The 12,023-nt window shown below is 40.5% G+C and overlaps 1 protein-coding gene across 2 annotated transcripts in view; it reads right to left on the reverse strand.

Annotated features, from left to right (window-relative positions):
* The window catches only part of PLSCR4 (phospholipid scramblase 4), a 64,785-nt gene that overhangs the window by 27,019 nt on the left and 25,743 nt on the right, over positions 1 to 12,023 (reverse strand). For both annotated transcript variants that reach the window (XM_080655957.1, XM_080655956.1), the window contains exon 4: positions 1,124 to 1,359. In XM_080655957.1, coding sequence (XP_080512083.1) covers positions 1,124 to 1,359 — 236 coding nt within the window. The remainder of the gene's footprint in view (positions 1 to 1,123; positions 1,360 to 12,023) is intronic.

Consider the following 12,023-nt stretch of genomic DNA (forward strand, 5'->3'; position numbering starts at 1 on the left):
CCAAAATTGAGTAACTTATACACATTTTATAAGCTTCTAAAATAATACAGAGGTAGTTTAATTTACTACTTTACCTGAATGACTGGCTTTGCATTTTGTCATTATTTTGCCAAAACAACAATTTAATAAACATTTTGGCTCATGTGAAATCCAAATTTTCCTGATCCAACTCTACTGACTTGCAAGAATCAATAATATTACACTGTAGCCATGGTTTCAATGCAGAGGATTATTAAGGTCTTTCTCATTATATAAAATTGAAAATAAAACATATCAACTTAAAGGAGTATTTGGATGACTAAATGGGAAGACAAGTGTTGAATAGGAAATTCCCTTCCTTGTAATGCATTTCAACACTTCCTTTTTCTAAAAGTAAAACATGACTCAGTTGTTTCTAAGGGACTTCCAAAACTTGCTTCATCTTATTTTCATTAAGTAATTCGTTTTAGTTTTTGACATGGGTTTTGAAACATAACATTTAGTACAGCAACCTGGCAAACTGCCATTTCTGATCTGGACATCCTGGTATCTCCAGAATGTCTACATAAGTGGAAATTAGAGAGTTACTGTGCTATGAGAAGTGGTTCTTTGGAATCTGGCCTGAAGCCATATCTTTGGTAGGTCCCCTATTTTTATTTACATTGCATGTTTTTTTGGCGGAAGAGGCATGGATGATGAAAGCTATGGGTGGTCAGAAAAGGTAATGGGCTAAGGCACTCAATAACTCATTCACTGTCTACTGTTTTGTTCTTTTTTACTAGTATGTTGCTTTTCTTCATGTTAACTCTACTTCTTTGCAAATGACACCCCGATTAGGATCTTTGTTAGTTTTTCTTATATTCATATTCCTATATTTTAAAGAGCCATTGACAGGGCATCATGAATGTCTTAAAATTCAACATATATCCTTTAGAAAAACCATACTTATCCCACCAAAAACACACTTACACTCTCTGACCTCCTTTCACATTTCTATAATTAGTACCATCACTCTTAGTCTCACAAATTAGATATCGGTCATCACTAGCCTGTTACTTTACCCACTCAAATTTACTCTTTTGTGTCTTATTGAATCCCCAGTCATACTTCATTAGAAAATATAAATTGGATTTGTGTAAAGTACCTGAGTTAAGTATTCCAGACCAGGAGGGCAGTCTCGCATAAGAGTTGGCCCTGGCATCCATATTAATGGAGCAGACTGATTTGGCACTGGATAGTTGCCAGGCTGGTACTGGATAGGATGGGTACTACTAGTTGGCTGGCAGTATGGGAAGGCACTGGGCTGCTGTGGATTATAATATCCCATAGGCAAGCCTCTTGGGTAGCCTGCAGGCGGAAGTACAGATGCTCCAGGGGGTCCTGTGTTAAAAAACAAATGAAAGTATTACATACCATTAACACTGCAATATATTGGAAGCTAGCATGACTTTTTACATGAAGATGTTATGGATCACATAACATCCACTTAGAAATAACAAGATGTTCTAACTTCTGAGTATGTACTATTGTACCAACACTGTTCTAACAGTATTGCATATCAATGTATTTACTAGCAGTCCTCTTAAATTTTATGATATAATTAGACGCCTGGTACACGAAATTCATACACTGGCAGCGGCGGGGGAGGGGGGAGTGAAGGGGGTGTCCTTCAGCCCGACCTGCACCCTCTCGCAGTCCAGAACCCCTTGCTCCTTATCACCCACATGCAGTGGAGGTGGTGAGAGAGACTCCCACCACCACCGCTGCACTCGCCAGCTGTAAGCCGAGCTTCTGGCTGAGCGGCTCTGTCCCTGTGGGAGCACAATGACCACCAGGGGGCAGCTCTGTGTTAAGCGCCTGCCCCCTGGTGGTCAGTGCACGTCATAGTGACCGGTCTTTCTACTGTTTGGTAGATTTGCATATTAGGGTTTTATTATATAGGATTGTTCCTATTTCAGAGGTGTAGAAATAAGGCCGAAACATGTAGTAACATGTTAAACTCTCTATGCATTAGGTTTGTTCCTCCTTTGAAGAAATAATATACCTACTTCATTAGGCTGTAGTGAGATTACCACAAGACTAGCACATAATTAGCACTGTAAATTTCTTTAAACCTCACAAAGATAGTAAGGTCTACTTTAAAGGAGTACTTTTAATGACTGCTAGCTAATTCCAGAAAGGCTTCACCACCCATTCCTAGTAGCAGTCTTCTCCATCCCCTTGTCCCCTCCTCAGTTCCTGGAAACAACTGTCTCTACAGCCTTACCTAATCTAGACATTTCATATAAATGAAATCATATATCTAGCCTTTGTGACTGGTTTCTTTCACTTAGTACCCATGTTGTAGCATTCTTTTTACCTTACTTTTTTATATTCAATTAATTTTGGATTTACTGTAATGCTCTTTTTTGTTTATTGAGAAATAATTTACATATAGTAAAAGTCACCCTTTTTTTGGTGTACAATCGATGAATTTTCACAAACTTACGCAGTCAGGCAATTGCCTCCAAAATCAAGATACAGAACGTGTCCAGGACCCCAAAAGTTTCCTTCAAACCACTTTGTAGATCATCCCTTTTTAAAAAATTCTTTTTGTTTTACTTTTTATAGGCAACTAATATTTCACTGCATGGATATATTGCATTTTATATATCCATTAATCATTTGATGGACATTTGGATCGTTTCTACTTTCTGGCTATTATTTTAAGTAACACTGCAGTGAACATTGGTGTACAAGTACAGGTATAGATATATACTAGTATATTAGAATTGGCGAATGGTAATTCCATGTTCAACTTTTTGAGGAACTCTCAAACTATTTTCAAAAGTGGCTTCACACTCCCATCAGAAGTGTACAAGGGTTCTAATTTCTCCACATCCTCACCAATACTTATTATATCTTATTTTACTGAGTGTGAAGTGGTATCTATTGTGTTTTCTTTAAAAATCTATTTTTATTCATTTTAGATAGAGAGGAAGATAGAGGGAGAGAGAAACATCGATGAGAGAGGTACATCGACTGGTTGCCTCCTGCATGCCCCCTATTGGGGATTGAGCCTGCAACCTGGGCATGTGCCGACTGGGAATTGAATAGGTGACCTTTTGGTGCATGGGTCAATGCTCAACCACTGAGCCATACCAGCCGGGCTCCTATTGTTATTTTCCTGATGACTAATGGTGAGCACCATTATATGTACTTACTGGACATCTGTATATCTTCTTTGGAAAAATGTCTATTCAAATTCTTTCTTAGCCCACTTTAAAACTGAATTTCGTATCTTTTTGTTGTTGCATTGTAAGTACTGTTTACATATTTAGCATAAAAATCTCTTGCCTGATGATTTATAAATATTTTCTCATTCTGTTAACTGCCTTTTCTCTTTAATAGTATTCTTTGACACACAAGTTTTTAATTTTTATGAAATTCAATTTATTTTTCTTTGGTTGACTATGCTTTAGGTCTCATATATAAGAAATCACTGCTTAGTCATAGGTTATGAATACTTATACCTGTATTTTAAACTAAAAGTTTTATACTTATCACACTCTTGCATGTATGTCTTTTACCCATTTTTAGTTTCTTTTTTGTATACCAGTATAGTGTGATATAGGGGTTCAAATTCATTCTTTGTGTGTTGATATTCAGTTATCTCAGTACTATTTGTTGAAAGGAAATTTGTTGCAAGGAATTCTTTTGGCACCTTTGTAAAAAATCAATTGGTCAGAGATGTTTGGATTTGTTTCTGGACTTTCAATTCTATCCTACATGGCAATCATTATGCCAGTACTATATGGTCTTGACTTCGGTAGCTTTGTAGTAAGTTTGGAAATTGGGAGGTCAGTCTTCCAAATTTGTTTTTCCCCATCAAAGTTATTCTGAGTGCTTTTTATTTCCATATGTACTTGAAGATTGGCTTGCCAATTTCTTTAAAAAAAAAAAGAAAGAAAGAAAGCCAACTGGGAAATTGTTAAGAATTGTGTTGAAACTGCAGATCAATTTGGGGAGAGTTGCCATTTAATAATATTTACTTTTCAAATCTATATGGGGTATCTTTCCATTTGTCTTCTTTAATTTTTTCAACATTAGTTTTTAAAAAATATATTTTTATTGATTTCAGATAGGGAGGAAAAGGGAGAGATAGAATGAATGATGAGAGAATCATTGATTGGCTGCCTCCTGCACAACCCCTACTAGGGATTGAACCTGCAACTTGGGCATATGCCCTTGACCAGACTCGAACCCAGGACCCTTCAGTCTGCAGGCTGATGCTCTATCCAATGAGCCAAACCAACTAGGGCCAATAGTTTATTTTCAGTGTACAAATCTCCTAAGTATTTTATTCTTTTTTTAATGTTATTATAGGTAGAATTATACTATTATTTTCTTTGGGCTTGTTCAAATTGCTTGCACATAGAAATAGCAGGGTATTTTTGTATATTGATCTTGTATCCTACTACATTGATGAACTCATTTATTTGTGCTATCTATGTGTGTTTGTGTGCATTTCTTAGGATTTTTTGTATACAAGATCATCTCATCTGCAAATAGAGATAGTTTGCTTCTGTATTTCCAATCCAGATGACTTTTATTCTTTTTGTTTAATTACCCTGGCTAGAACCTGTAGTAAAATGTTGAAAAGAAGTGGCATGAGAAGACATCCTCTGTTCTTGATTGTAGGGGGAACATATTCTACTTTTATTAAGTACTAGAGACCCGGTGCACGAAATTCGTGCATGGAGGAGGGGTGTGTGTCCCTCAGGCCAGCCTGCACTTTCTCCAATCTGGGACCCCTTGAAGGATGTCCGACTGCTTGTTTAGGCCTGATCCCAGTGGGTTTGGGCCTAAACGGGCAGTCGGACATCACTCTCACAATCCAGGACTGCTGGCTCCCAATTGCTCACCTGCATGCCTGCCTGATTGCCCCTAACCACTTCTGCCTGTGAGCCTGATCACACCCTAACCACTCCCCTGCCATCCTCATCAATGTCTAACTGCTCCCCTGCCAGCCCGATTGCCCCCAACTGCCCTCCCCTGCAGGCCTGGTTGCCCCCAACTGCCCTCCCCTGCAAGCCTGTTCACCCCCAACTGCCCTCCCCTGCCAACCCAGTCACCCCTAACTGCGCTCCCCTGCTGACCCGGTCGCCCCTAACTGCCCTCCCCTGCAGGCCTGGTTGCCCCCAACTGCTCTCCCCTGCAGGTCTGGTCCCCCCACCCAACTGCCTTCCCCTGCAGGCCTGGTCCCCTGCAACTGCCCTCCCCTACAGGCCTGGGTGCCCCCAACCTGTCCTCGCCTGCAGGCCTGGTCCCCCCAAACTGCCCTCCCCTGCAGGCCTGGGTCCCCCCTACAACTGCCCTCCCTTGCAGGCCTGGTCCCCCCCAATTGCCCTCCCTTGCAGGCCTGGTCCCTCCCAACTGCCCTCCCCTGCCATCTTTTGAACACATGGGGCATTCATCTTGTGTGTTGGAGTGACAGTCAATTTGCATATTACTCTTTTATTAGATAGGATAATGTCAGCTGTGGGATTTTTATAGATGCCTTTTCTCAGATTCAGAAGGTTTCTTCTCATTCCTAGTTTGTTGAGTGTTTTTATTATGAAGGATGGTTCATTTGGTCAAATGCCTTTTCTGTATCTATTGATGTGATCATGTAGTTTTTGTCTTATATGATATATATATATCAGTTTTTTAAAAAAATTAAATTAATTGGGGTAACAAAGGTCAATAACCTAAGTTTTAGGTGTACAACTATATAATACATCATCTCTATATTCCACTGTATGCTCATTGCCCAAAGTCTAGTCTCCTTCAGTTACCATATATGTGACCCCCTTTACCATCCTTCATCCTTCCCCCACCCTCTTTCCCCTCTTATAACCACCAAAATCTGGTCTGTGTCTGAGTTTACTTGTTTTATTTGTTGCTTTTTGTTTTAGACACCATATGAGTGAAATCATATGGTTCTTGTCCTTTGTTGTCTGCCTAATTTTTATTTATATCAATTAAATTTCATATGACAAACCAACCTTTCATTCCTGGGAAAAACCCCACTTGGTCATGGTGTACAGCCCTTATTATATGTTGCTGCATTTGGTTGGCTAGTATTTTGTTGAGCATTTTTGGATATTGGTCTGTAGTTTTCATTTCCTATGATGTCTTTGTTTGATTTTGCTAATAGGGTAATACTTGCTTCACAGAATAAGTGGGAAAGTATCCACTATTCTTACTTCTTTTTATGAATTTGCAAAAGTTTAGTATTCAAATCTTCATTGCACCAACAGATCACCAGTTTGATTCCTAGTCAGGACACATGCCTGGGTTGGGGGCATGATCCCCAGCAGGGGGTGTGCAGGAGGCAGATGTTGATGTTTCTCTCTCATTGATGTTTCTCTCTCCAAAATAAAATAAAAACATACTTTTTTAAAAAAAGAAAATACATTAAAAATATCTTCATTGAGCATTTGATAGAATTCCCTAAGGAGGCCATCTGGGCCTTAGCTATATTTTGTCAGAAATTTTGAATTATTAATTCAGTCTTTTTACCTGTTACATATGTCTATTCAGGTTTTCCATTTCCTCTTGAGTCTGTTTCAGTGTTTGCAACTTTCTAGGAATTTATCTACTTCCTCTAGGTTTTCTAATTCGTTGGCATACAATTATTCATAGTATTCACTTACAGTACTTTCTAATTTCTGTCAAGTTGTTAGCAATGTTCCTATTTTCAATCCTGATTTAATATTTGTGTATTATTTTCTTGGTCAGTTTGGCTTAAGTTTTTTCAATGTTGTTGATCTCTTCAAAGAACCAATTTTTGGTTTTGTTGAGTTTGTCTATTGTTTTTTTTTTTTTTTATCTATTTCATTGACTTCTGCTCAAATGTTTAAGATTTCCTCCTGCTTTCTTTGGATTTGGTTGATTTCTAAGGTGGAAAGTTGGATTACTTGAGACTTATTATTTTTTGTAGATGTTTATTTTTTTTCATCTCAAAGTTTTTTCTAATTTCTCTTGTGATTTCTTTTGTTTCCTTTGATTATTTAGGATTGTGCTATTTAATTTCCTGATATTTGTGATTTCCCAAATTTCCTTCTATTGTTACTGATTTCTAATTTTATTTCATGTGGTAGAATATAGTTTGCATGATTTCAGTTGTTTTAAACTTATTGAGGCTTGTTTATGGCTTAACCAGGAGGTGTAGCCTGCAGAAAGTCATATGTGCACTTGAGAAAAATGGGTATCTGCTATTGTTTGATAGAGCATTGTATACATACGGGTCTGTTTTATAGGGTTATTCGTGGCTTTTATTTCCTTTCTAATTGTGTACCTACTTGTTCTACCCATTACTTTAAGTGAGGAATCACAGTTCCCAACTATTATTTATTGAATTGTCTAAAAATATTATATACAAATTTGTGTAATCAAATTATTTACTTATTAGGGGCCCGGTGCACGAAATTCGTGCATGGGGGGGGTGTCCCTCAGCCCAACCTGCACCCTCTCCAATCTGGGACCCCTCGAGGGATGTCCGACTCAAAATCCAGGACTGCTGGCTCCCAACTGCTCACCTGCCTGCCTTCCTGATTGCCCCTAGCCGCTTCTGCCTGCCAGCCTGATCACCCCCTAATCACTCCCCTGCCAGCCTGATTGATGCCTAACTGCTCCCCTGCCAGCCTGTTTGCCCCTAACTGCCTTCCCCTGCAGGCCTGGGTCCCCCCCAACTGCCTTTCTCTGCAGGCCCGGTCACCCCCAACTTCCCTCCTCTGCTGGCCTGGTCACCCCTAACTGCCCTCCCCTGCAGGCTTGATCGCCCCCAACTGCCCTCCCTTGCAGACCTGGTACCTCCCAACTGCCCTACCCTGCTGGCCATCTTGTGGCAGCCATCTTGTGTCCACATGGGGGCAGGATCTTTGACCACATGGGGGCAGCCATCTTGTGTGTTGGAATGATGGTCAATCTGCATATTACTCTTTTATTAGATAGGATAGAGGCCTGGTGCATGGGTGGGGGCCAGCTGGTTTGCCCTGAAGGGTGTCCCAGATCAGGGTGGGGGTTCCCTTGGGGTGTGGGGCGGCCTGGGCAAGGGGCCTGTGGTGGTTTGCAGGCTGGCCATGCCCCCCGGCAACCCAAGCGGAGGCCCTGGTATCTGGGGTATATTTATCTTCTACAATTGAAACTTTGTAGCCTTAAGTGGAGGCCAAGACAGGCCAGGGCTTCAGAAGCTTGGCTTCCTCCATTGCCGGGGGCATCCCTAGCCTCCTGCTCTCTCCAGCTCCGTGGCTGCTGCCATTTTTGTTGGGATTTATTTATCTTCTATAATTGAAACTTTGTAGCCTTGAGTGGAGGCCTGGGACCGGCCAGGGTGTGTGGATAGCTTGGCTTCCTCCATCGCCGGGAAAACCCAAGCCTCCTTCCTGCTCGCTCCATGGCCGCAGCCAGCTTGGTTGGGGTTAATTTGCATACTCGCTCCTGATTGGCTGGTGGGCGTGGCCTGTGGGTGTAGCGGAGTGATGGTTAATTTGCATATTACTCTTTTATTAGATAGGATAAGTACATATTATCCAGATAGGTTATGAGAAATGAGAAAAAATATGACAAATTATATGTGGAAAACTGTCATTTTATACTCCCTTTTGAGCTCTAAAATTGCCATTAAAGGTTCTGTTTCATTCTGCAGGAAAACAAAGCAAAACATGTTTAACTTTGTATAAGTAGAGTATCCCACACTTATTTAAAGAAAGAAGTTATAATTTAGAAATGAAGGACAGAAAACGAGCTTTCCAGACAAGAAAAAATTAACAGAGTTCACGAATCACCACCAAATCAGTGTTACAAGAAATGTCAAAGGGTCTTCTTTAAGAATAAGAAAAAAATAATAAAAAATACGAATAATAAAATGGCAATACCAAATGAAAATGGATTAAATGCTCCAATAAAAAGACACAAGGTAGCTGAGTAGATACAAAATAAGACCCTTCCTTACATATGATGTCTACAAGAGGTTCACTTCAGATCAAAAGACACAGACTGAAAGTAAAGGGATGCAAAAAGAGATTTCATGAAAATGAAAAACAAAACCAAAAAATAAAAGCTCAAGTCGCAATACTTATAACAGACAAAACAGACTTTAAAACAAAGGGTATATAATAAGAGAAAAAGAAGGACCCAACAATTCTACTTCTGGGTATTTACTCAAAGAAATGCCCAACATGAATCAAAATGACACATGCATCCACATGTTCACTGTGGCATTATTTACAGTAACGAAGATATGGAAGCAACCTAAGTATCTGTCAATAGATGAACAGATAAAGAAGTGGTGCATGGACTATGACAACCATAAAAAAAAAAAAGAATGAAATTTTGCCATCTGCACATCATGGATGAAGTAGAGTATTGTGCTGAGTGCAATAAGTCAGACAGAGGAAGACAAATGCCATATGGTTTCACTTATATGTGGAATCTAAAAAACAAAATGAACAAAGAAGGACAGAAACAGTCTCACAGATCCAGAGAAGATTTTGACAATTGCCAGAAGGTAGGAGGTTTGGGGGCATGGATGAACAAGGTGAAGGAATTAAAAAGTACAAATTGGTAGTTAAAGAATAGTCATGGGGATGTAAAGTACAGCATCGGGAATATTCCATATAATCCCATGTTATAAAAGCCTAATATGATAAGTGTCCGGGCGTCCATACAACCAATCAAAGTGTAATATGCTAATGATATAGTAAGGCTCCTCAACCGCTCACTATGATGTGCACTGACCAGCAGGGAGCAGAGAGTTGACTGGTTGACCAGTCGCTATGATGTGCCCTGACCACTGAAGAGATCAGCCGAGGAAAAGCTGCAAACAGCATAACTTGGAAACATTCCCAACTGTGTACGTGCCAAAGAAGCACATTCTGCAAACAGATGTGCTCCCTCTTGCCTGCAAACAGGAAGGGTGGGTTTGGCCAAAGGGAGTGACCTTTAAAGCTATTCTTTAAAGTTATGGGTCCCCTACCCACACAGTTTTCCCAGGCTTGCTTGGATGGCAGTTATCAGTAGAATGAGAACAACCTTTCATAGCTTACCAAGAAGTCTGTAACTATTTACTGAGATTTGCTGTACTGAGAATTTGTCCTTCTGCTCTGTCTCTCCCTTAGAGATTAAGAGGAACAAAGAATACATTCCTCTTGACAGACCTCCTATTCAGTGTTTTGTGTATAAAAGGCATTACGCAGTTAATAAACTTGCTGCAGTCTTCACCGAGCTCCGCGTCTGTCTTGTCTGTGTGTATGTTGTCTGTCATTTCGTCATCCCTCATTTTATTGAAACAGGTTGAAGCAGACCACCAAGGGGCAGATGCTCCAACTGGTAGATTAGCTTGCTGCTAGTGTCTAGCCCAGTGGTCAGCAAACTAATTAGTCAACAGAGCGGCAAACCGTGGCTCACGAGCCGCAGTTTGTCGACCACTGGTCTAGCCGATTGTGACTGAGCAAGACAGGCTAGACATGCCCTGGAGCCCTTTCGTGGTCCCTCCCCGGCTGACCAACTTCCTGCATCCCTACCCGGCCTCGATCGTGCACCAGTAGGGTCCCTCAGCCTAGCCTGTGCCCTCTCACAATCCGGAACACCATGGGGAATGTTGGAGAGCCAGTTTCTGCCCGATGGCAGAACGACCGGTCACTATGACATGCGCTGATCACCAGGGGAGCACTGCTCAGCCAGGAGCTGGGCTCACGGCTGGTGAGTGCAGGGGGAGGGCCAGGAGCCTCTCCCACCTCTGTGGCAGAGTTGGACATCCCCCGAGGGCTTCTGGACTACAAGAGGGAGCAGGCTGGACTGGGAGACCCCCCTGAGTGCATGATTTTGTGCACCGGGCCTCTAGTAGTCAATAATATTGTGATAACATATGGTGTCAGATGGCTACTTGATTTATTGGGATGACCACTTAGTAAGTTATATAATGTCTAATCACTGGGTTGTACACCTGAAACTAATATAATACTGTATGTCAACTGTAATGGAAAAATAAAAAAAATATTTAAATTAAGAAGAAAGATGAATAAGTTCTGAGCATGGTAACTATCTAATGTGGGCAATCAGGCCGGCACGGGAGGGAGGGAAGTTGGGGGCAATCAGGCCGGCAAGGGAGGGCAGTTGTGGGCGATCAGGCCAGCAATGGAGGGCAGTTGTGAGCGAGCAGGCTGGCAGGGAAGTGGTTAGGAGGCGATTAGGCTGGCAGGCAGAAGCGGTTAAGGGCAATCAGGCAGGCAGGCAGGCAAGCGGTTAGGAGCCAGCAGTCCTGGATTGTGAAAGGGATGTCTGGGCCTCTAGCAGTTAATAATACTGTTTTGTATACTTGAAATTTACTAAGCAGTACATCTAAAGTGTTCTTAGCATAAAAAAGTTAAAATGTAACTGTGAAAAAGAAAAGTCTATCCTACCAATATCAATGTGAGAAATACTGCCTTGTGGGATTTGTGCTGTTAGTTATTTTGAATATTATCCTTTTTTGTTGCAAGAAATTATGTCATTTTCACTTTAAATAGACTGCATAAAACTAAGGTTTCTTTATTAAGTATTATTTCAAACATACATGGAACAACATAATTTTGGGAAAGAATACATATCCGATACTATAATGCAAATGGAAATTTTGTAACTGAATTAAGTCAAATATTTTAAGTATAGTATTTCAAGTTCCTTAATGGGAATCACAGGGACTAATCTGTATTACCATAAGAAAGTACATAGTTCAGCCACTAAGGGGTGGTCACAGAAAATTTGTTACTATTTCATAACAAAATTCATTAGTTGTATGCTCTGCATCATAATATATTTCACCTTATCTAGTCATTTAATTAGAAGGATGTCTCCTACACTCCTGTCAATTTTTTGATATTCTGAAGAATAAACACTTTTCTAGATGACCGGAATATGATTGATAATCAGTGTTTACATCTTAGAAATGGTGAAACGTCTGTTCTAGTGGAATCTAGATGCTAGGATAGTGATTGGTGAAAATAAGATTGATTATGTAGATCAACAGTGAAATCAAATTA

The sequence above is a fragment of the Plecotus auritus genome (genome assembly GCF_963455305.1).
Source record: "Plecotus auritus genome assembly, chromosome: 2".
NCBI classification, from domain to species: Eukaryota; Metazoa; Chordata; class Mammalia; order Chiroptera; family Vespertilionidae; genus Plecotus; species Plecotus auritus.